The 21,704-nt window shown below is 37.0% G+C and overlaps 1 protein-coding gene across 2 annotated transcripts in view; it reads left to right on the forward strand.

Annotated features, from left to right (window-relative positions):
- PROSER2 (proline and serine rich 2) overlaps positions 1 to 8,517 on the forward strand; it is a 104,194-nt gene extending 95,677 nt beyond the window's left edge. Inside the window, exons 1-3 of one of the 2 annotated variants that reach the window (XM_053716465.1) lie at positions 3,852 to 3,975; positions 4,051 to 4,279; positions 7,099 to 8,517. In XM_053716465.1, the coding sequence (XP_053572440.1) occupies positions 3,931 to 3,975; positions 4,051 to 4,279; positions 7,099 to 8,072 (1,248 nt within the window). In that variant the 5' untranslated portion in view covers positions 3,852 to 3,930 and the 3' untranslated portion in view covers positions 8,073 to 8,517. Of the gene's footprint in view, positions 1 to 3,851; positions 3,976 to 4,050; positions 4,280 to 7,098 lie in introns of those variants that run through there. The other variant, XM_053716464.1, reaches the window with a different exon arrangement.
- The last annotated feature ends 13,187 nt before the right edge of the window (positions 8,518 to 21,704 follow it).

Here is a 21,704-nt window from a genome sequence, read left to right on the forward strand (position 1 = left end):
GTGTAAGGTTAGGGGTGTTTAGACTCGGGGTACATGTTAGGGTGTTAGGTGCAGACGTAGGAAGTGTTTTCCCATAGGAAACAATGGGGCTGCGTTAGGAGCTGAACGCTGCTTTTTTGCAGGTGTTAGATTTTTTTTCAGCTCAAACTGTCCCATTGTTTCCTATGGGGGAATCGTGCACGAGCACGTTTTTGAAGCTGGCCGCGTCCGTAAGCACCGCTGGTATTGAGAGTTGCAGTTGCGGTAAATATGTTATACGCTCCTTTTTGGAGCCTAACGCAGCCCTTCTGTGAACTCTAAATACCAGCGGTATTTAAAAGGTGCGGCCAGAAAAAAGCACGCGTAGCTAATGCACCCCTTTGGCCGCAAAACTCCAAATCTAGGCCATAGTTTGCCAATAGCCTATACCTAGGTATAGAAACTTCAGTATAGGTAGGGATACTACAGGATAAATCAGCTATTTGTAAACAATTTAAAACACTCCAGCAGGTGAAATGGAACAATGGGAACAAATTAAAAGAGAGAAAGTTTTTGGGTAACTGTCCTTTTAAGTTTCTGAAGTCTGCAATGGGCATTTCCAGTTCTCAGAACTGCAGATTTAAAGGGACATGAAACCCATTTTTTTTTTCTTTCATAATTCAGACAGAGCATTTTGAACAACTTTCCAGTTTACTTCTATTATTTAATGTGTTTATTCTCTTGGTATCTTTTGTTGAAAAAGATACCTAGGTAGCCTCAGGAGCTGCTGACTGGTGGTGTCACATATATGCCTCATGTTTTTGGCTTGTACAATGCATTCAGCTAGCTCCCAGTAGTGTATTACTGCTTCTTCAACAAAGGATACCAAGAGAGTGAAGGAAATTTGATAATATAAATAAATTGGAAAGTTGTTTATAACTGTATTCTCTATCTGAATCATGAAAAAAAAATGGGTTTCATGTTCATTAAAATTACATGAAAATGGGAGGAAAATAATGAAAGTGTGTGTGTGTACAAGCAAGTGGGTGTACATGTGTGTTTATATTTGTGTGTACATGCAAGTGTGTGTGTGTACATGTGAGAATGTGTGCATATGTGTGTGTATGTTTGTGTGTATATATCTGTGTATGTTTGTGTGTACATGCAAGTGTGTGTGTTTGTACATGTGTGTGTACATGTGAGTGTGTGTACGTTTGTGTGTACATGCATGTGTATGTTTGTGTGTGTGTACATTTGAGTGTGTGTATATGTGTGTGTGAGTGAGCGTGTACATGTGTGTGTGCATGGGTGATTATACATGTGCGTGTGTACATGAGTGTGCATACATATGTGTGTTTTTGTGTGTGTTCATGTGTGCGTACATGTGTGTATATTATTATCATTATTATTATTATTATTTTAATTTATGTGTGTACATACAGGTGTTTACATGTTTTTGAATTTGTGTGTACGCGTGTGGATGTATGTGTACATATGTGTGGATGTGTGTGTACATGTAAGTGTACATGTGTGGGTGGGTGTACATACATGTGTATGTATGTGTACATGTGTATGGATGTATGTGTACATGTGTGTAGGTGTGTGTGTGTACATGTGTGTGGATTTGTATGTACATGTGTTTAGGTGTGTGTGTGTGTGTACATGTGTGTGGATGTGTGTGTACATATACTTGGATGTGTGTACATGTGTGTAGGTGTGTGTGTACATGTGTGTAGGTGTGTGTGTACATGTGTACATGTGAGTGGATGTGTGTATATGTGTGTGTACATGTGTGTGGATGTATGTGTACATGTGTGTAGATGTATGTGTACATGTGTGTGGATGTATGTGTACATGTGTGTAGGTGTATGTGTACATGTGTGGGGATGTGTGTGTGCATGTGTGTAGGTGTGTGTACATGTGTGTACATGTGTGTGGTTGTGTGTGTGTACATGTGTGTGGTTGTGTGTACATGTGTGTGGATGTGTGTGTACATGTGTGTAGGTATGTGTGTGGATGTGTGTGTACATGTTTGTGGATGTGTGTGTACATGTGTGTGTATGTGTGTGTGTGTGTGTACATGTATGTGGATGTGTGTACATGCATGTGTAGGTGTGTGTGTACATGTGTGTGGATGCAGGTGTACATGCTTGTGGATGTGTGTGTACATGTGTGTGGATGTGTGTATATGTGTGTGGATGAATGTGTACATGTGTGTAGGTGTACATGTGTGTGGATGTGTGTATATGTGTGTGGATGAATGTGTACATGTGTGTAGGTGTACATGTGTGTGGATGTGTGTGTGTAGGTGTGTGTAAATGTGTGTGAACATGTATGTGGATGTGTGTGTACATCTGTGTAGGTGTGTGTGTGTACATGTGTGTGGATGTATGTGTACATGTGTGTAGGTGTGTGTGTGTACATGTGTGTGGATGTGTGCATGTGTGTAGGTGTGTGTGTGCGTGTACATGTGTGTGGATGTATGTGTACATGTGTGTGGATGTATGTGTACATGGGTGGGTGTACATGTATGTGTATCTGTGTGTACATGTTTGTAGATGTATGTGTACGTGTGTGGATGTATGTGTACATGTGTATAGGTGTGTGTGTACATGTATGTACATGTGTGTGTATATGTATGTGGATGTGTGTGTTCATGTGTGTGTGTACCTGTATGTGGATGTGTGTGTACATGTGTGTGGATGCGTGTGTACATGTGTGTGGATGTGCGTGTATATGTGTGTGGATGTGTGTGTACATTGGATGTGTGCGTACATTTTTGTGTACATGTATCTGGATTTGTGTGTACATGTGTGTGAATGTGTGTGTACATGTGTGTTGAAAGTGTGTGTACATGTGTGTGGATGTATGTGTACATGTGTGTGGATGTATGTGTACATGTGTGTGTACATGTGTGTGAATGTGTGTGTACATGTGTGTTGAAAGTGTTTGTACATGTGTGTGGATGTATGTGTACATGTGTGTGGAAGTATGTGTATGTGTGTGTACATGTGTGTGGATGTGTGTGTACATGTGTGAGGTTGTGTGTATACATGTGTGAGGGTGTGTGTGTACATGTGTGAGGATGTATGTGTACATGTGTGTATACATGTGTGAGGGTGTGTGTGTGTGTACATGTGTGAGGGTGTATGTGTACATGTGTGTAGATGTGTGTATACATGTGTGAGGGTATGTGTGTACATGTGTGTAGATGTGTGTATACATGTGTGAGGGTGTGTGTGTACATGTGTGTACATGTGTGTGTGTGTGTACATGTGTGTAGGTGTGTGTGTACATGTGTGTGGGTGTGTGTACATGTGTGTGGGTGTGTGTGTGTACATGTGTGTGTGTGTGTGTATACATGTGTGTGGGTGTGGGTGTACATGTGTGTAGGTGTGTGTGGGTGTGTGTACATGTGTGTAGGTGTGTGTGTGTGCATGTGTGTGTGTGTGCATGTGTGTGTGTACATGTGTGTGGGTGTGTGTGTACATGTGTGTGGGTGTGTGTGTACATGTGTGTAGGTGTGTGTGTACATGTGTGTGGGTGTGTACATGTGTGTGGGTGGGTGTGTACATGTGTGTACATGTGTGTGGGTGTACATGTGTGTGGGTGTGTGTGTACATGTGTGTGCGTGTGTGTGGATGTGTGTGGATAAATATCCTTCCTCTCCTCCTCTGATATCATTTTATAAAGTTCACAATGTTTTGTCAGGTGAATATAATAAATAACACAACAGGACTGGCCGCATTGCAATCTGTTTTACTCATCTAGTTTGTCTTTGTATCAGTAATCTGTTCTCTGAAAGTAACTTATGTAAGAATCTGTGGTGTAGGTATAATTAGCTATGAAGCTACATACATTAAATATCTAAAGAGTCTGCGCTTGTAATAGTCCCCACCCATCATTATATAAAACACCCAAACTGACTGTGCTTAGACAGTCTATGTAGACAAACCCTCAGAATTCTTCCTTATGCGGCAGCTAAATCCGTCAGTAATGTTACAACTGGCAAGAAAGGTAAATCTATGTCACTAGTAATCACTGCCTGTTATTTATATTTACTTTTTTCACTGATTTATTTCTTATTTTTAGGATGATGAAAACCTCAAATACCTAACGAACGAGGAGAAGAATGCTCTCTTGTTTTTTGAAGAAACTTTAGATGCTTTTGAAGATGACATAGAAGAGCCACAGATTTCCTCAGATACAAGTTTTGGCTTTTGTTCTCCTAAATCAGCAGAAGAAAGTCAGTCTGAGTCTGAAGATATCATCGATTTAGTGCAGCTTGATAAAAGTCAAGTGGATGAGTACGTGCTACCAGGTAATTTATTTCGCCTTCCTTATAATACTATAACTAAAGGTGTTTGTGTGTGTATATATATATATATGTGTGTGTGTGTGTAAGTGTGTGTTATAAACTACTGGTCATCCAGGGATATGTGAGAAAATATAGACATCAAATAAGGAAAGCCAAAATATGTACTATCTTTATTATAATTATATAAAGTTTAAATATATTTATATCTATGTATGTACGTATCTATAGGTATGTGTATGTATATATATATGTATATATGCCACTAGTCCTACAGAACTAGTAAGCAATTGCATTGAACTAGAGTCTGATAATCAAAAACTCGCCGGCAGATCACATAGAATCTTTTGGGGTCATTTTTTAAACACTAATTAATATTTAGAACAAAATATTCAGTTCCCTATAACATCATCGTTATTAAATCTATAATATATTCATAAACTGGTTTTATACTTACAAGCATTATTTGCCGGCACACAATTAAATAAATAATGTTGTCATTTCATTTTGTATTTTGATTGAGGATTTGCACGTTTAAGTTTATCTTTTTTAAAATAACAAATATTGTATTGTCAATAAATGTATTATCAATAAATAGGTTCATCCAACATTTAGGTGGGTCTGAGCAGACTGTCTGTACCAAAACAGATATATATAGAAGCAAATAATTACATTAACTAGTGGATAAACAAAATGAAACCTCTCATTTAAAGGGACAGTACACTGTAAAATTGTGTTTCCATAAATGTATTTTAAATGACTTGTTATACCAACTGCAGAGTATAAAATATTTGAGAAATTGCATTTTCGGGTTTATTTGTGTATCTGAAGTAGCTGGTTTTGTGCTTTGAAACCACAGCCTATTACAATGGGTTGAGCTTCAGGTAATATCAGATCTCATTATGTTATCACTTTATGTACACAGACTTGCTTCCTTATCTTATATTTGTCTGGAACACCAAAGCTCAATACATAGAGAGAACAATGGAAAATTATCATTTTATTACTTAACTATCATGCCCCCCCACTGAGGGTGTAATCTCTTCTGCTGGCTGTGTTTACTTAGGCTTGTCAATAGCGTATACGCCAGTATCAAAACTTTCAGTATAGGTTGGGAAACCACAAGCTAAATCAGCTATTTCAAATGCTGAAATAGGAGTAAAGGAGCCACTTGCAACCAATTTAATACACTCTAGCAGGTAAAAAGGATCATTGGGAATAATTTAAAGGGGTGAAAGTTTTTGGGTGAACTGTCCCTTTAAGTAACAGTGATCTCATAAGTACTGAATTGTAATCAGAGAAAACAGTAATTCACTGACTAGACAATAGATTATTTTGTATATGAGTTCTATGCACCACAGAGCACTGTCTCTTTGTGATGATGAGTTGTAGGTATAATGGGGCTTTGGTTTTAGGTTCACCACCAGCTGGATTCAGTAATGTTGCTGGAGATTGTAAACCAAATTCAAAGGCTTGAAACAATTAAAGGGATAGGAAAGTCAAAATTAACCTTGCATGAGACAGATAGAGCATGTCATTTTAAGACACTTTTAAATTAACTTCTGTTTTCAAATGTGCTTTGTTCTCTTGGTATCCCTTTTTGAAAAAGAATACGTGGGAGCTGCTGCTAATTGGTGCCTGCACACATTTGTCTCTTGTGATTGGCTAGCTAGATGTGTTCATGCAGCTACCAGTAGTGCAATGTTGTTTTTTTCAGCAAAGGATAACAAGAGAATGAAGCAAATGTGATAATGGTAGTAAATTGGAAATATGTTTCAAAATTTATGTTCTATCCAAATCATGAAAGAAAATGTTTAGGTTTTCTGTCCCTTTAATAAATCTTTATTTGGACCCAGCATGTAAACCAATAACTTTTATAGTTAATGGCTTAATTAAAGTCATATTTTAGTTTGTAGAGTATCAGAATATATCTTTAAATATTTTTTCATAATAAACCACACTTTAGATGCCCCAAGTGTCAATCTTGCTTCATTCTGGGCTTTTGCTTTTGTCCATATGCTGCCCTAATCATGGAGATAAGCAAAGAGGCAAAACTGAATTCTGTCATTTAAAAACAAACAAATAAACAGTATTCTGGGGGTATACTCTCTCTGTTTGCTATACATTAAAATTTCTATTTAAAGGGACATTGTAAAGGAAATATTAAACGCTCTTATTTGTTACTCCATATAGGTAAAGAATAGGGGGTCTATTTATATATGTGCGAGCGGACATGATCCACTATAGCGAACCATGTCCGCCGCACATCGATAAATGCCGACAGCATATGCTGTCGGCATTTATCATTGCACCAGCAGTTCTTGTGAACCGCTGGTGCAATACCGCCCCCTGCAGATTCATGGCCAGTCGTCCGCTAGCAGGGGGTGTCAATTATTCCGATCATACATGATTGCTATACGCCACCTCAGAGACGGCGTATGAGTTTAGGAGCAGTGGTCTTAAGACCAGTGCTTCTTAACTCCTGTTTCCAGCGAGCCTGAAGGCTCACGTGGAAACAAGGGGTACAGGGGCCATTCGGCCCTTGTTAAATAGCCCCCATGTCTGCTAACCAATCAGGAGCAGCAATCACATATAGCTGCCAATCACCATTCCTTCTAACTTGTGAGCTGCAATGTTTGTGATTCTGAAGCAGAACTTTACCTATGTGTTTAACATCTTTTCTGGAGCATACATTTAAGGCAGCATTTTTGCTTAAGAATATGCCTTTGAACAATTCTTGCTGATCACTGTAAACATCTTTTATCATAGTTGTAATCAAGTGATAAGTGAGGGGTCATTTTTAATGTTATATTTTATCTACACAGATTTAGTCATTGGATCAGAAATTGGCAGAAAAACCACCCAGACAGAGACTGAGTCTGTCTATTCTACAAGTCTGACTATGGTCCTTCCAGAAGACGACTACACAAAACCTACTTCAGAATTGCCATCAGAGTCCCGGAAATTTCTCGGTGCAGTCCCAACTCCTGTGATAATTGCTCAAAAGATTTCAGAAAAAAAAGCAGAGAATGCAAATCTTTCACCCTTGTCCCCAAAGGAAGGGAATTCAGGGGAATTAAAAAGGAGTGTTGCAACTTCACCTATCAGTGAGGACTACTTCAGATTCCCTGGTCGATTTCCAAATAACATAAATATTAAGCAAGTTGGGAAACAATATAACAAAACTATTGCCAAAGCAGCGGTCAATGTTCAAGAGCGCAAGGCTCAAGTATTGGCCAATCTAACTGGACCTGCTTTATATGCTGATGAGATGGACAATAAAGGTCATCGTGAACAGTTAAGTCGGTCTAGGAGCTCATCATTTCGGGATATGAGTACTGAACAAACCAGGTATGAGGCTTTGACCAAACTTGGTTTGGTTAAAGAAACTCCAGCTCAGACTAAAGCTGTTGGGGAAACCTCTCCTATCACAAATGGTCACCATCCTCCAAATTTCCTATCACCAGAATCTCCCAGGAAATATTCTAATGAACCTGAAAGCATCAGTAGTTTATTAAAGCATGAACCTAGTCAATTTGTTCCTTTGGGGAAAACTGTGGTTTTCAAAGGTGATGAAGTATGTGCTGCAGAGAAGAGCAAGCGCCATAGCGCTCCTCAAAGCATTCAGGAGCAGAAACAACCAAACCTTCATCAGGATATCAAAAGGACTTTCTCAATGCCAAGACCAACTGGCTTTCGGCCCCAGGGGATTACAGTGCAATTTTCAGGACGTGATGCCTCAGAGGAATCTAAAAAAGATGCTCTGCGGAGATTGGGCCTATTGAAGAAGTCATTCTAACACGTTTCCACGTGTAGGACAATGGTATTGCCATATGGAGAACAAGCTAAACAGGATTATTCTGTGTACAGTTGTCAGGAAAAGGAAGCCATACTGTTTCTATGAATCAGAGATCACAAATTATTATTATGTACAGCTTTTACAGGATTTGCCCAACCACCTTGTTAACCTACAATGCTTGTACATTGTCACCAAATATATTGCTGAATTACCACAAAGGATTTTACTTTTTCTAAAGCATTCACAACAATATTGTTCTATAAAATTGTATAGATTTAATTATTGTCCTGAGTATGGATTATTTAACCATTATATATCAATTCTGAGGAACCAGCTTTACACTTTTATATAAACCTGTCTAGCTTGTAAATCGATATTTGTAACATGATAAAAACAAAGTAAAAGTATACTATTTAATACATGTAAAAAGAAATTGTCTTACAAATATATATATATATATATATATATATATATACACACAAATATATATATGTGTGTGTGTATATATATATATATATATGTATATGTATGTATGTATATACAAATATATGTATATGTATGTAAATGTATGTATATGTATGTATATGTATGTATGTATGTGTATATATGTATATGTATGTATATGTATGTATGTATGTATATATATATATATATATATATATATATACACACTATATATATATATATATATATATATATATATATATATATATATATGTATATATACACAAGTATATATACCTTCAATATACCTTCAGGGGTAAAACACTTATATTACTGTTTGAACATGTGTATATAGCTTCAATACTGAAGCTGCTGCCAATATAATGACAAGTGGCATTGATACAAGCTAGGGGTGAAAAACATCTAGAGGAAGGGAATGATGACTCTCATATAAAGATCAGAACTATTTCCTGCGCTGTGGTAATAATTAGATGATGTTTACCACATTTTTGCAGTCATTTAAATAGAGTAATTGGTCCCAGTATTAGTATAATTTTACATTTATATTTTGGGCGTCTGTTCATTCACAATGATCTGTAACTTTCTTCTGGTGAAGACAGAAAATATAAGTGCGCTTTTTAACTTGCATATAAAATCTGTGTATAAGCTATATGTATGTCTGCTAATTGTCCTTGAGTCACCAGAAATCATTGAAGGGAGAAGTTCTGATGGCCATAATAAAAAATGTATTTTTAGGAAATCCAAGAATCAGAAACCTCAATATCACATAGATGTTCTTTAAGTGTCTGAATCAGGAATCCCTATTTTTGTTTATTTTTAGACTGTTGTAAGAAACATAGAATATATAACAAATGGATCTATTCCTGTCCATCATAAGAGTCATGTTAAGTGTTTCATGTGGCTTGGGTTCAAGAATGAAACGATGGCCTCCAAAACTTCTGTCTACTACCTTCTAAACCCAACCATAGTCAATAGTCTCAAAGATTAAACCCAACGTGCTACCTCTGTCAAATGCCACCTGGGTCATGCCCAGCCCTATCATGCAGAATGCCTCTTTATTTCCAATGTTATCTGCTTACCAGATTTTCTATGAGCATCTAGGATTTTTATACAATCTGCAGATGATCATAGAGATTATAATGGGATAAAAAAGGAACCCAGAAATCATCTGACATCTTGACACAATCCTTCTCCTGGATTACAATCAGGGCCAAAGTCCTTGCAACATCTATGTTTAAGTTTTGCAGTTGGGAATAAAGCAGAAGCGTGATGGGATTATTGTGTATCCACATTCATTATAGGAGCAACCCAATAACTAATAGTGTCTATGAGATACAAATCTATATGTTGAGCCCTCCTGAGGTCGTTCATCGTCCTCCATACAAGACATCATAACCAAAACAAGCCTCAATGTCACTAGAATAAGATTTATTCTTCTGTTTTATGGGGTGTCTCTTGAGAAATGATACTGTGACTATAAAATATTAATATTTTAAATAGGTTAAAGAAATTATATTTCTAAGTTGTTATTCCAACACCTCTGTACATATGTATAAAAATGTAAACACATATATGTATTTTTTTCTTGTGCAATGAATAGGAATTGGCTATAACGCCCCCTTGCTCCTCTATAGAATACAATCCCTCTCACATTTATTCTGCTGTGTTTCAACAGGTTGGTGCTTTAAACACTTACAATTTCCAATAAAAATCATCTTTCTTTGAAGAAAGCTTCTAGGATTAAAGCTGAATACTTAACTAGTGCTGTGCTGTAGCCGTTGCTGAAGCTGTTGTGTTTCAGTGTCAGACTACAAAGAGATTTGTGGTCTGCGTTTACAACATGCTATTTAGTAGAATTTAAAAGTTATTTTCTGTGATGCATTTTAAAAAATATTATTTTTATTAGAGCAATTGATTTTAAAACATTTTTTTTACTGCGTTTAACTCCCTCAAAAAGTGTTAAACACTTAGTCAAAGTTGCCCTTGTGTAACACCCCCATTCTGCTCAAGATGAGAGTATGACCACCAGTGATTGGAGCATACACGTGTATACCTGCTCCTGATTGGGTCAACAGCCAGATCTTCTGGAGTGGCACTGAAGCTCAACATTATTTGACAATGTATTTGGACACATATTAGCTCTATCTATCAGGCTGCAATAGTTGCTAGGAGCACTTAGTACAGACTCACTACTACAAGTTAAGGATTAACAGTAATATGACTACCCCTTCATAACCGCTCTGCCAGCTCAGAGGTGGAGAAGTTAAATCATCCTGGACTGATTTGCCTGGGATCATTGACAAGCCTTGATCTCGCGCAAATGGTTCATCCAATCACAAACTGCATATACGTATATACTGTAAAACTTGCACATGCTCAGTAGGGGCTGGTGCCTATACAGTATACTGTAAAACTTGCACATGCTCAGTAGGGGCTGGTGCCGTGCCTATATACTGTAAAACTTGCACATGGTCAGTAGGGGCTGGTGCCTCATAAAGTGTGAGTATACAAAGATTGCTTTAATTTACTTCCATTATGTAAATGTGCACAAACACTGTATATATTTGTAGGACTATTATTGGGCTGTCTTGGACTGTGAGTGACACTATATAGTTTTTGGAAACTCAGTTAATAACTTTAAACATGATATAAATATGTTTATCTATGCTAGTGAAAGTTAAGTTGCTGTGTTGCTCTTCAGCACAAACATGATATTGCAGTTATAAAGCAAGTACTCCTTACTCTCCTTTTTCACAGTTGTTTAGCCATCAGCTTGTCTTCTAGTGAAACAAAATAACATGTACAATTTTTAGACTTCCTTTCCTTACTTTTTTAGCAACAAAATATTGTTAGAGCTGTATTACGTTTATAAATATAAACACTATCAGTACTGTACAAACTAAAAGCTCATTATACTGTAAGATTAAGGTCCCAATTATCTAAAATCTCGCCAGCATGGAGAGAAATCATGCAAAATATTTGGGGGATTTTTTTAGACCTTATAATTTAATGTAAATGGCCTCTATTTAACAAAGTCTGGCGGACCTGATCCGACAGTGCGGATCAGGTCCGCCAGACCTCGCTGAATGCGGAGAGCAATACTCTCTCCGTATTCAGCATTGCACCAGCAGCTCACAAGAGCTGCTGGTTCAACGCCGCCCCTTGCAGACTCGCGGCCAATGGGCCGCCAGCAGGGAGGTGTCAATCAACCTGATCGTACTCGATCGGGTTGATTTCCGACGATGTCTGTCTGCCTGCTCAGAGCAGGCGGACAGGTTATGGAGCAGCGGTCTTTGTGACCGCTGCTTCATAACTGCTGTTTGACTCGCCAGAAACACGGGCCGCTAGCTCCTTTCAGAGCTTGATAGATAGGCTCCTATGTCTCTTCTTCACATCCAAAATCCTGTATAGTGAGTTTAACAGCTCTCAAGGCAAACTTTGACTTTCCAAAAATTCTTTGACCACATAGCTTTATATAAATAAATAGGTTCTTCATACCAATGCACAGAGCCATGTACAGACTCACGTTTCATGTAAATAATATGTATATACACTACAGAATCATGCTGCATTTATTCTGCTGTCAGTAATTCAGACATTTACAGTATCTCTACCTCTTTATTGTTAATGTAGCATTTTACATAGGAATGTGATGTTCTTAAAATCGAAGCAGTTTTTTTTTTTCTAGCTATGCAGAGTGTACAGGGAGTCATATGGGTTAAATTAATACTGCTGGGTGATCCACATGTCCAACTACTAGTTAATAAGTTAAGGGCCAACAATCTATACCACAAATGATTTACCTATTTAACGTCTATTTAATGTAACATAGTTATGCTGCCTATTACACAAATCGTGTACTTCCTTTCTCACAGTTACTCAACAATGAGTGCATACAACACACTAGAGGAACATGGTATTGGTACTTAATATTGACAACAAATATTATTGTTTGTACTAATTGTTCTTCTTCTTATTATTATTAATAATATCAGTTATTTGTAAAGCACCAACATATTCCAAATAGCAAGATTTGTTTAAAGGTGCAGTACCAGATTTTTCAGAAATTAGTCACTCAGAATGTAAATGTGTATCTAATTTCAATGCTATTCTATTCAATTGAAGCCATTTAAATTATTTTAGTAAAATAAAATATTCTCTCAGCTATCATCATTATTAACTACTAGGATAGACCACTGTGCCAAATTCTTTGTTTAGTAAGTAAAGTACCCTAACATATTTGTGGAAAAGTCAGCATTGCGCAGCTCCAACAAATATTGAAGGGACATTAAAACAGAGCTAAAAATGTTAGTGCAACTTGGGACATGAATGTATCACAAAACATGTAAAACTTATTAAAGTATTACACTCATATATACTGTATGCATATAATTAATGTAAATATTTGTTTATTATTGAAATAAATGTATAAAACATTTGGTAAAGGGAACTGGTATATGACAAAGTGTTTGACTGAGATGGACTCAAAGGTGTGTGTATATATATATATGTATGTGTGTAGGTATATATATATTATGTATATATGTATGTGCACACATACATACATATACATACAAATATACACACACACACATACTGTGTATATATATATATATATATATATATATATATATATATACGTGTGTATATATATATATATATATATACACACACACACACCTTTGAGCCCTTCCCAGTCTGATACCTTGTTGTATACTATAACAATGTTAACACTATTTTATGTTTTTATAATAGAAATACTTGAAATAGCATTGTCCTTCACTCACAAGAATACTGCTAACATTTTTTTGTGCTCAACTTGTAATCTAGCCCTTTATGGGGAATTCAGATTTGGGTTTAATATCCCTTTAAGATTTCCTACAGCTTTATTTTTGTAGCAGATGTCTACATTCAAGTAGAAATTTCAGAAAATGTCAGCAGTGTCCTGTTGCTGTATGTGATATAGTGATTTGGTAGTACACATTCACTGTGCATGCTTTATTCAATTTGATAATTATTTTTATTAATAACCTTAAATCATTATGCTAAATATTTGTAAAGTTTACAAACCCCACTGTATTTCAGCAGATATTCCTTATGGCTCCATCCCATGTGACTCAGATTTACATTTGTATCTTCCATAAATACATTATTACATGCCAGAAAAAATAATTCTTGTTATATATGTATGATAATAAATGTTACAATAAACTATATTTATGTTTCTAAAAATAAATACACTGACTCCTGTTTTAAATGTGTGGGTCTAATCTGTGTTGGCTCCTAGACTGTTATATAAAGTCTATTTAATACTTGTTGCATGGTCACAAACAGGGTGGATTTGATTTAAATTAAAATGATTTAATTCACTAGTCAGTAAGACCAATTTAAATCATGGTTTTCATTTTTAAAATAATTTTTCAGATTATTTGCTATAGCGAATCATGTCCGACATTTATGAAAATCTACCCCAATGTCTTCAACACCAATTTGAAAAAAATACAACTGTTTGTGTGTCATTAGTTTAGTCAGATTGTGTTTCTCTATAATTATGACATTTTGTGCCAGATCACAAGTGGGGCGTTAGTTTACCTACCGCTCCAGCATAAATAGTGTTTTGCGCGATCTCGTTTGCGAGAGTACAGCGCTTACTGGTTTGTGTTCGTATTGCAATTTGAAAGTATGAAGTCTGCATTTACGCAAGACTGGTTTTCACGCTAAATGCTTGTACCTGCGTTGCTAAAGGATATATAAGGATGCTTTTGCGATGTACACCTTGACTGTATTGCCTTCACGAGTTAGGTACAGGCTTTGGCGGTTTAGGAAAAAGAGATATACTGTAGATATAGATAGATAGATAAATAGATAGTGTTGCAAGCCAGTGAGTTAGTGTGTCAGTAGTGTTGTCACTGTAGCATGTGTGGGAGTAGTTGGTGGGTAGTGTTGTTTTGGTTCAGTGAGGTGAAGTGTACGTGGTACTTGTCTTCTGGGCATTTGTGGGTGTGTGAGTGCTTCTGTGTTTGTCTTTATCTTTTTTTTTTTTTTACACATTATTTACAGTTAGAAGAGCAACACATTCATTACACAAATAAAAAGAGAGAATTGCTCAACCTGGGAACAAACAATAGCGTAATAGCTTGTTCTATGGCTAGTTACCACCCAAAGAGCAGCCTCTTTTTGCTCAACATGTGCTTTTCACAGAGAATAAATTGCCTGTAGCATATCAGTCTGATCCTGACTTAACAGTAAAGTCCAGTCCCAAAATACCAGGCAATCTCTCTCTAAACGAAAGAAACAGCAAAACCCCAGACGTACATTTCAGCCTAGTGTGGGCCTTGTCAGTGAGGTGCAGCCATATCCCTCTAGGCACACTGAGCAACGGGCCCACGTCTGGTTTCCCACATCACACTTAGGGAGATTTCCCTAAGAGTCATAATTTGCATAAATAAAAAGAGAGAAGCGCATAATAGCTTGTTCTATGGCTAGTTACCACCCAAGAAGCAGCCTCTCGTTCAGAGAGGGATTGCCTGGTATTTCGGGGTTGGATTGTACTGTTAAGTCAGGATCAGACTGATATGCTACAGGAAAGTTCTTCTCTGTGAAAGGCACATGTTGAGCAAAAAGAGGCTGCTTCTTGGGTGGTAACTAGCCATAGAACAAGCTATTATGCGCTTCTCTCTTTTTATTTATGCAAATTATGACTCTTAGGGAAGTCTCCCTAAGTGTGATGCGGGAATCCAGACGTGGACCCGTTGCTCAGTGTGCCTAGAGGGAAATGGCTGCACCTAACTGACGAGGCCCACACTAGGCTGAAATGTATGTCTGAGGTTTTGCCGTTTCTCTTGTTCAGAGATGGATTGCCTGGTATTTCAGGACTGGACTGTACTGTTAAGTCAGGATCAGCTGATATGCTGCAAGAAAGTTCTTCTCTGTGAAAGGCACATGTTGAGCAAAAAGAGGCTGCTTCTTGGGTGGTAACTAGGCATAGAACAAGCTATTATGCTTTAGTTCATTCCCAGGTTGAGCGCTGCTCTCTTTTTATTTATACATTCATTACACAGCCTGACTGTTTCTAAACAATATCACCCAACAACAATAGTATCATCATTAGTATAAAATATATACTCTATACCGTGAAGCAGCTGTATATTTGGCATTCATTGGTTTTTTAGCCTATAAAGAGGTTCTTTATAAATTGTAACAAAAAAAATCTTGAAACTTGCCTTTGAGATACTCCATTTACTAACAGGGGGAAACAGTTGCAGAAGCCTTTTTGGAGGAATGGTGCTGAAATGCTTTCTTAAAGATAAGCACAGGGGCAAGTTTTCATGCAGCCATACTGCTTCTGTAGTTACTTAGAAGCTTTCATAAGAATGTAGTAGCATACTATGTACCCAAACCTCAGGCTGATATTGTCATGCTAAAAGGAAATGTCTGACCATTTTTGTCTGGCTCAGAGATTGCTCAGTTAAACTTTGTAATATTTATCTCAGGGTGGGGTAGAATGTCCAAAGGTAGTTATGGTTTAAAAGGATATGAAACACAAATTGTTTCTTCCATGGTTCAGACAGAGCATACAATTTTTAAAAGGTTTCCAATTGCTTAAAGGGAAAGTCTACTTGAATATTTTTATTGTTTGAAAAAAAAAAAAAGGTAATCCTTTCAGTACCCATTCCTCAGTTTTGCATGACAAACTATCCCCTCGCACCTTTTAAATAACGCTGGTATTGAGAGTTCTCTGAAGGGCTGCGTTAGGCTACAAAAAGGGAGCGTACAGGCATATTTACCGCCACTTCAACTCTCAATACCAGCGTTGCTTACGGTAGCGGCTAGCTGGAAAAACGTGCTCGTGCACGATTCCCCCATAGGAAACAATGGGGCAGTTTGGGCTGAAAAAAACCCTAACACCTACAAAAAAGCAGCGTTCAGCTCCTAACTCAGCCCCATTGTTTCCTATGGGGAAACACTTTCTAAGTCTGCACCTAACACCCTAACATGTACCCCGAGTCTAAACACCCCTAACCTTACACTTATTAACCCCTAATCTGCCACCCCCACTATCGCTGACCCCTGCATTATATTATTAACCCCTAATCTGCCGCTCCATACACCGCCGCAACCTACATTATAGCTATGTACCCCTAATCTGCTGCCCCTAACATCGCCAACCCCTATATTATATTTATTAACCCCTAATCTGCCGCCCCCAATGTCGCCGCTACCTACCTACACTTATTAACCCCTAATCTGCCGACCGGACATCGCTGCCACTATAATAAATGTATTAACCCCTAAACCGCCGCACTCCCGCCTCGCAAACCCTATAATAAATAGTATTAACCACTAATCTGCCCCCCCTAACATCGCCAACACCTAACTTCAAGTATTAACCCCTAATCTGCCGACCGGACCTCGCCGCTACTCTAATAAATGTATTAACCCCTAAAGCTAAGTCTAACCCTAACCCTAACACCCCCCTAAATTAAATATAATTTTAATCTAACGAAATAAATTAAATATTATTAACTAAAGTATTCCTATTTAAAACTAAATACTTACCTGTAAAACAAACCCTAATATAGCTACAATATAACGAATAATTATATTGTATCTATTTTAGGATTTATATTTATTTTACAGGCAACTTTGTATTTATTTTAACTAGGTACAATAGCTATTAAATAGTTATTTACTATTTAATAGCTACCTAGTTAAAATAATTACCAAATTACCTGTAAAATAAATCCTAATCTAAGTTACAATTAAACCCTACACTATCAATAAATAAATTAAATCAATTAACTACAAGTACCTACAATTAAATAAACTAAACTAAATTACAAAAAACCCCCACTAAATTACAAAAAATAAAATAAATTACAAGAATTTTAAGCTAATTACACCTACTCTAAGCCCCCTAATAAAATAACAAAGCCCCCCAAAATAAAAAAAATCCCTAATCTAAATTAAAATATTTAACAGCTCTATTACCTTACCAGCCCTTAAAAGGGCTTTTTGTGGGGCATGCCCCAAAGAAATCAGCTCTTTTGCCTGTAAAAAAACACAATACCACCCCCCGACATTACAACCCACCACCCACATACCCCTACTCTAACCCAAACCCCCCTTAAATAAACCTAGCACTACCCCCCTGAAGATCTCCCTACCTTGAGTCGTCTTCACTCAGCCGAGCAGCGATGGACCAAAAGAAGACATCCGGAGCGGCAGAAGTCTTCATCCTATCCGGGCAGAAGAGGAAATCCGGACCGGCAAACATCTTCATCCAAGCGGCATCTTCTATCTTCACTGGAAAGTGAGCATTAGACCCTTTCCTGGCTGACTCTAAATACCAGCGGGCGGTAAAAAGCAGCGTTAGGACCCCTTAACGCTGCTTTTGACGGCTAACGCAGAACTCTAAATCTAGGCGACTGTTTACCTCTGTGATTACTTTGTATTTAAGCCTTTGCAGACTGATCCCTTATTTCAGTTCCTTTGACATATATGTATTTTAGCCAATCAGTGCTGATTCCTAAATAACTCATGGGCGTGAGCACAATGTAATTTATATGCCACACACAAACTAGCAATGTCTAGCTGTGAAAAACTGTCAAAATGAGATAAGAGGAGGTTTTCAAGGGTTTAGAAATTAGCATATGAGCCTACCTAGGTTTAGCTTTCAACAAACAATGCCAAGGGAACAAAGCAAATTTGATAATAAAAGTAAATTGGAAATTTGTTTAACATTACATGCCCTATCTGAATCATGAAAGTTTAATTTTGATTTGACTGTCCCTTTAAATCTGCTAAATTGGGGGCGGAGCCGGACCGAGCTCTAAGATGGCAGCTTGAGTAGGGAGCTCCGTGCAGTACACTCTAAAAAACGGCAATACCAGAGAATTTAGCCCGCAAATATATCTCCAGAAGTAGTAGATACCTACCGGGAAGCTGAGAAGACATAATTAATTATGTAGTAGCCTGAAATTAACTTGTCTACTTTGGTAGCTGACTAACTAGTCCTTCCAGTCCAGAACCCTAAACGGCGAGGAGAAAAATTTAGCCTGCGAGATTACGCAACACCAGTTGCTGATCCCCATCTGCTGCTATCACTTACCCTCAGGAACGCTTGCGGATGCAGAGAGGGGATTTCGCTACGGGGTGCACCTGAAGGTGATCACAGGGATCTGTGCTAATGAGTGAGACAATTTTAAGATTGGATATCAGAGCGCCAAACAACGTAGGCAGGGTCTATGGGTAGATAGTCAAATACCAAAGGTAACAATAGGTTGAAATAATATGATTTAATACATAAGATAAAAAAGTTGGTACATTTAAAATTATACAACAATTAGTCATGGATCCATGTTACACTTTAAAATATATATTGAAACACTACGAACAATTTAAAAATGCTTGTAGAACAATAAATAACAAAATAAATCTAACAAATAATGTCTATCGCATAAAACTTAAATTCTAATATGTGAATGCTAGGAGCGCTTATGCACACTCTATTTATAAAAACAATGGGTTACAATGCACAGGTGGATAGATTCCAGGTTGCTTGAAACCGGTGGGTGTGAAATGTAAGTGGCTCCGAATTGGGGTTTTGCCTACGTGTTTATCCAAAATTGTGTAAATCCTAACAGGTGGACAAAAAATGTTACAGGAATGTCTAGAACCTGAATTCAAAATATAAGACCTGAGGTTGTGCCTATGTGTTTATCCAAAAAGGGTGTAAATCCTAACAAGTCAAAAAATGTGATAAAAATATTGCAGGGGTGTCTGAACCTTATTTTCAAAATAAACAATGAATTCAAAATAAAACGATATACAAGTGAATTTTTGACAAATCAACTAATGCAAACATAAAGCATAAATAGAACCAAATAAAAACAACAGCACAACTTTAACGTCTGTTCAAATGTGTTTCTGCTTGCAAACTGTGATGTGATGTGAACAAATATCTATTATAAACACTGAATAGTGGCAAAACTTTGTGATTGGATTGAAATTGAACACAGGCTCTAAATTGATACCCTAAAATACAAATCTAAAGGGCTCAGAGTTGCTGAGCTAGATATAAGGGACTTGCTCAAAGAGCCTCGAGATGTTAATTAAAAGAGACCATATAACAACATTGGGTTAAAAAACAGATGATATAACATAAAATGCTTAAAAGTCCAAATAAATGTTCAAATTGGATAATAAGAATCTTGCTATAGTCTATCTCAATATGGATCCCAACTGCTGATTATGTAGAAATCTTCTTGGGTGGTAGTTAACAAATAATTCCAACTTGCAATGTTGTCCCTTACCTGTCAAAAAAGGAAAGGCAAACAATAGTGCAGATGGCTTCTTAATGTGATCACAATTAAAATACTCCTTACCAGTCAACCGGTTTCGGTCTCCACTGACCTTTCTCAAGACTGGTTTGGGGTAAGGACCTAGACTGTAATATACCTTGCTGATTAACAGGTGACATTACCACCTGTGTAGTAGAACAGGACATGAAAACAACAATTTTTTCTTTTTCTCCTGGGTTAGAGAGAACATAGCAAAGCTTTTAGTTACCCAGGCAATTTGCTTGTTTTTTCAGACTCAGCTAAAATAATATGAGCATTGGCAAAAATAAAAGTCCAATTATGTAGATATGTTTATAAAAAAATTGTCCGTTTAAAACATCTGTTTCTATATTTATACTTTTATATATATTTCACAAAGTTTTTTAAACGGTCATTTTTTTATAAACAAATCTACATAATTGGACTTTTATTTTTGCCAATGCTCATATTATTTTAGCTGAGTCTGAAAAAACAAGCAAATTGCCTGGGTAACTAAAAGCTTTGCTATGTTCTCTCTAACCCAGGAGAAAAAGAAGATTGTTGTTTTCACGTCCTGTTCTACTACACAGGGGTTAATTTCACCTGTTAATCAGCAAGGTATATAACAGTCTAGGTCCTTACCTCAAACCAGTCTTGAGAAAGGTCAGTGGAGACCGAAACCGGTTGACTGGTAAGGAGTATTTTAATTGTGATCACATTAAGAAGCCATCTGCACTATTGTTTGCCTTTCCTTTTTTGGCAGGTAAGGGACAACATTGCAAGTTGGAATTATTTGTTAACTACCGCCCAAGAAGATTTCTACATAATCAGCAGTTGGGATCCATATTGAGACAGACTATAGCAATATTCTTATTATCCAATTTGAATATTTATTTGAACTTAATTTTAAATGTACCAACTTTTTTATCTTATGTATTAAATCATATTATTTCAACCTATTGTTACCTTTGGTATTTGACTATCTGCCCATAGACCCTGCCTACGTTGTTTGGCGCTCTGATATCCAATCTTAAAATTGAATCCACCCTTGGCAACTAGGTGCCAATTTATTAGAGCTGGAGGTCTGTTGCATTATATAGTTGGCGCTTAGTTATCACCTTTCCACTAATGAGTGAGACAGTAGGTCCTGGTGCGAAGGTAGGCCCCACATGATACAACATTATTGCAAAGACAGAGGAGGGGGGAATACGGAGCTATACCTTAAGATCATATACATTGGATTATGGCTAAAGGCTACACTATTATGAAAATACAGAAAGAAATGCAGCTATAACCAAAACTGGTAATACTTACCCAGAGTAAATTGTATATAAAGGCTACAGAAGAAATAAAATGACTGGATAATGCAATACCTAAATTTATGTGTAAAATAACTATACAGGGGTTGGGTGTAAAGCAGACCCATAAGCCACTGAAATTAAACCCAGGTTTGCTGATATATATATATATATATATATATATATATATATATATATATATATATATATATATATATATATATATATATATATAAGTAATTGAGAGGCTTTGAGAGAGATTAATTACCAGGATAAAGGGAAAAGCAAATACTTGAGCCACCAATCTTATAAGCAAGTTTAGCTTTGCCGGGTAACTCTCCATCACACTGCTGGTCATCTACTGCTTTCCTGGAGTTTAGGAATCTAATAAAATAGCCATATCAGCTAAAAAGAACACCAAATCTGACAAGATTCTTAAACCCTCAGATTCTTAAACCCTCAGCTATGGACACTTTCCTAAAATCGGCTAAAGGAAATACACTACTAGAAACTACTTAGGTTATTAATAGTAATGAAACTGATTCAAC

Source organism: Bombina bombina, chromosome 6 (assembly GCF_027579735.1).
Source record: "Bombina bombina isolate aBomBom1 chromosome 6, aBomBom1.pri, whole genome shotgun sequence".
Lineage (NCBI taxonomy): Eukaryota > Metazoa > Chordata > Amphibia > Anura > Bombinatoridae > Bombina > Bombina bombina.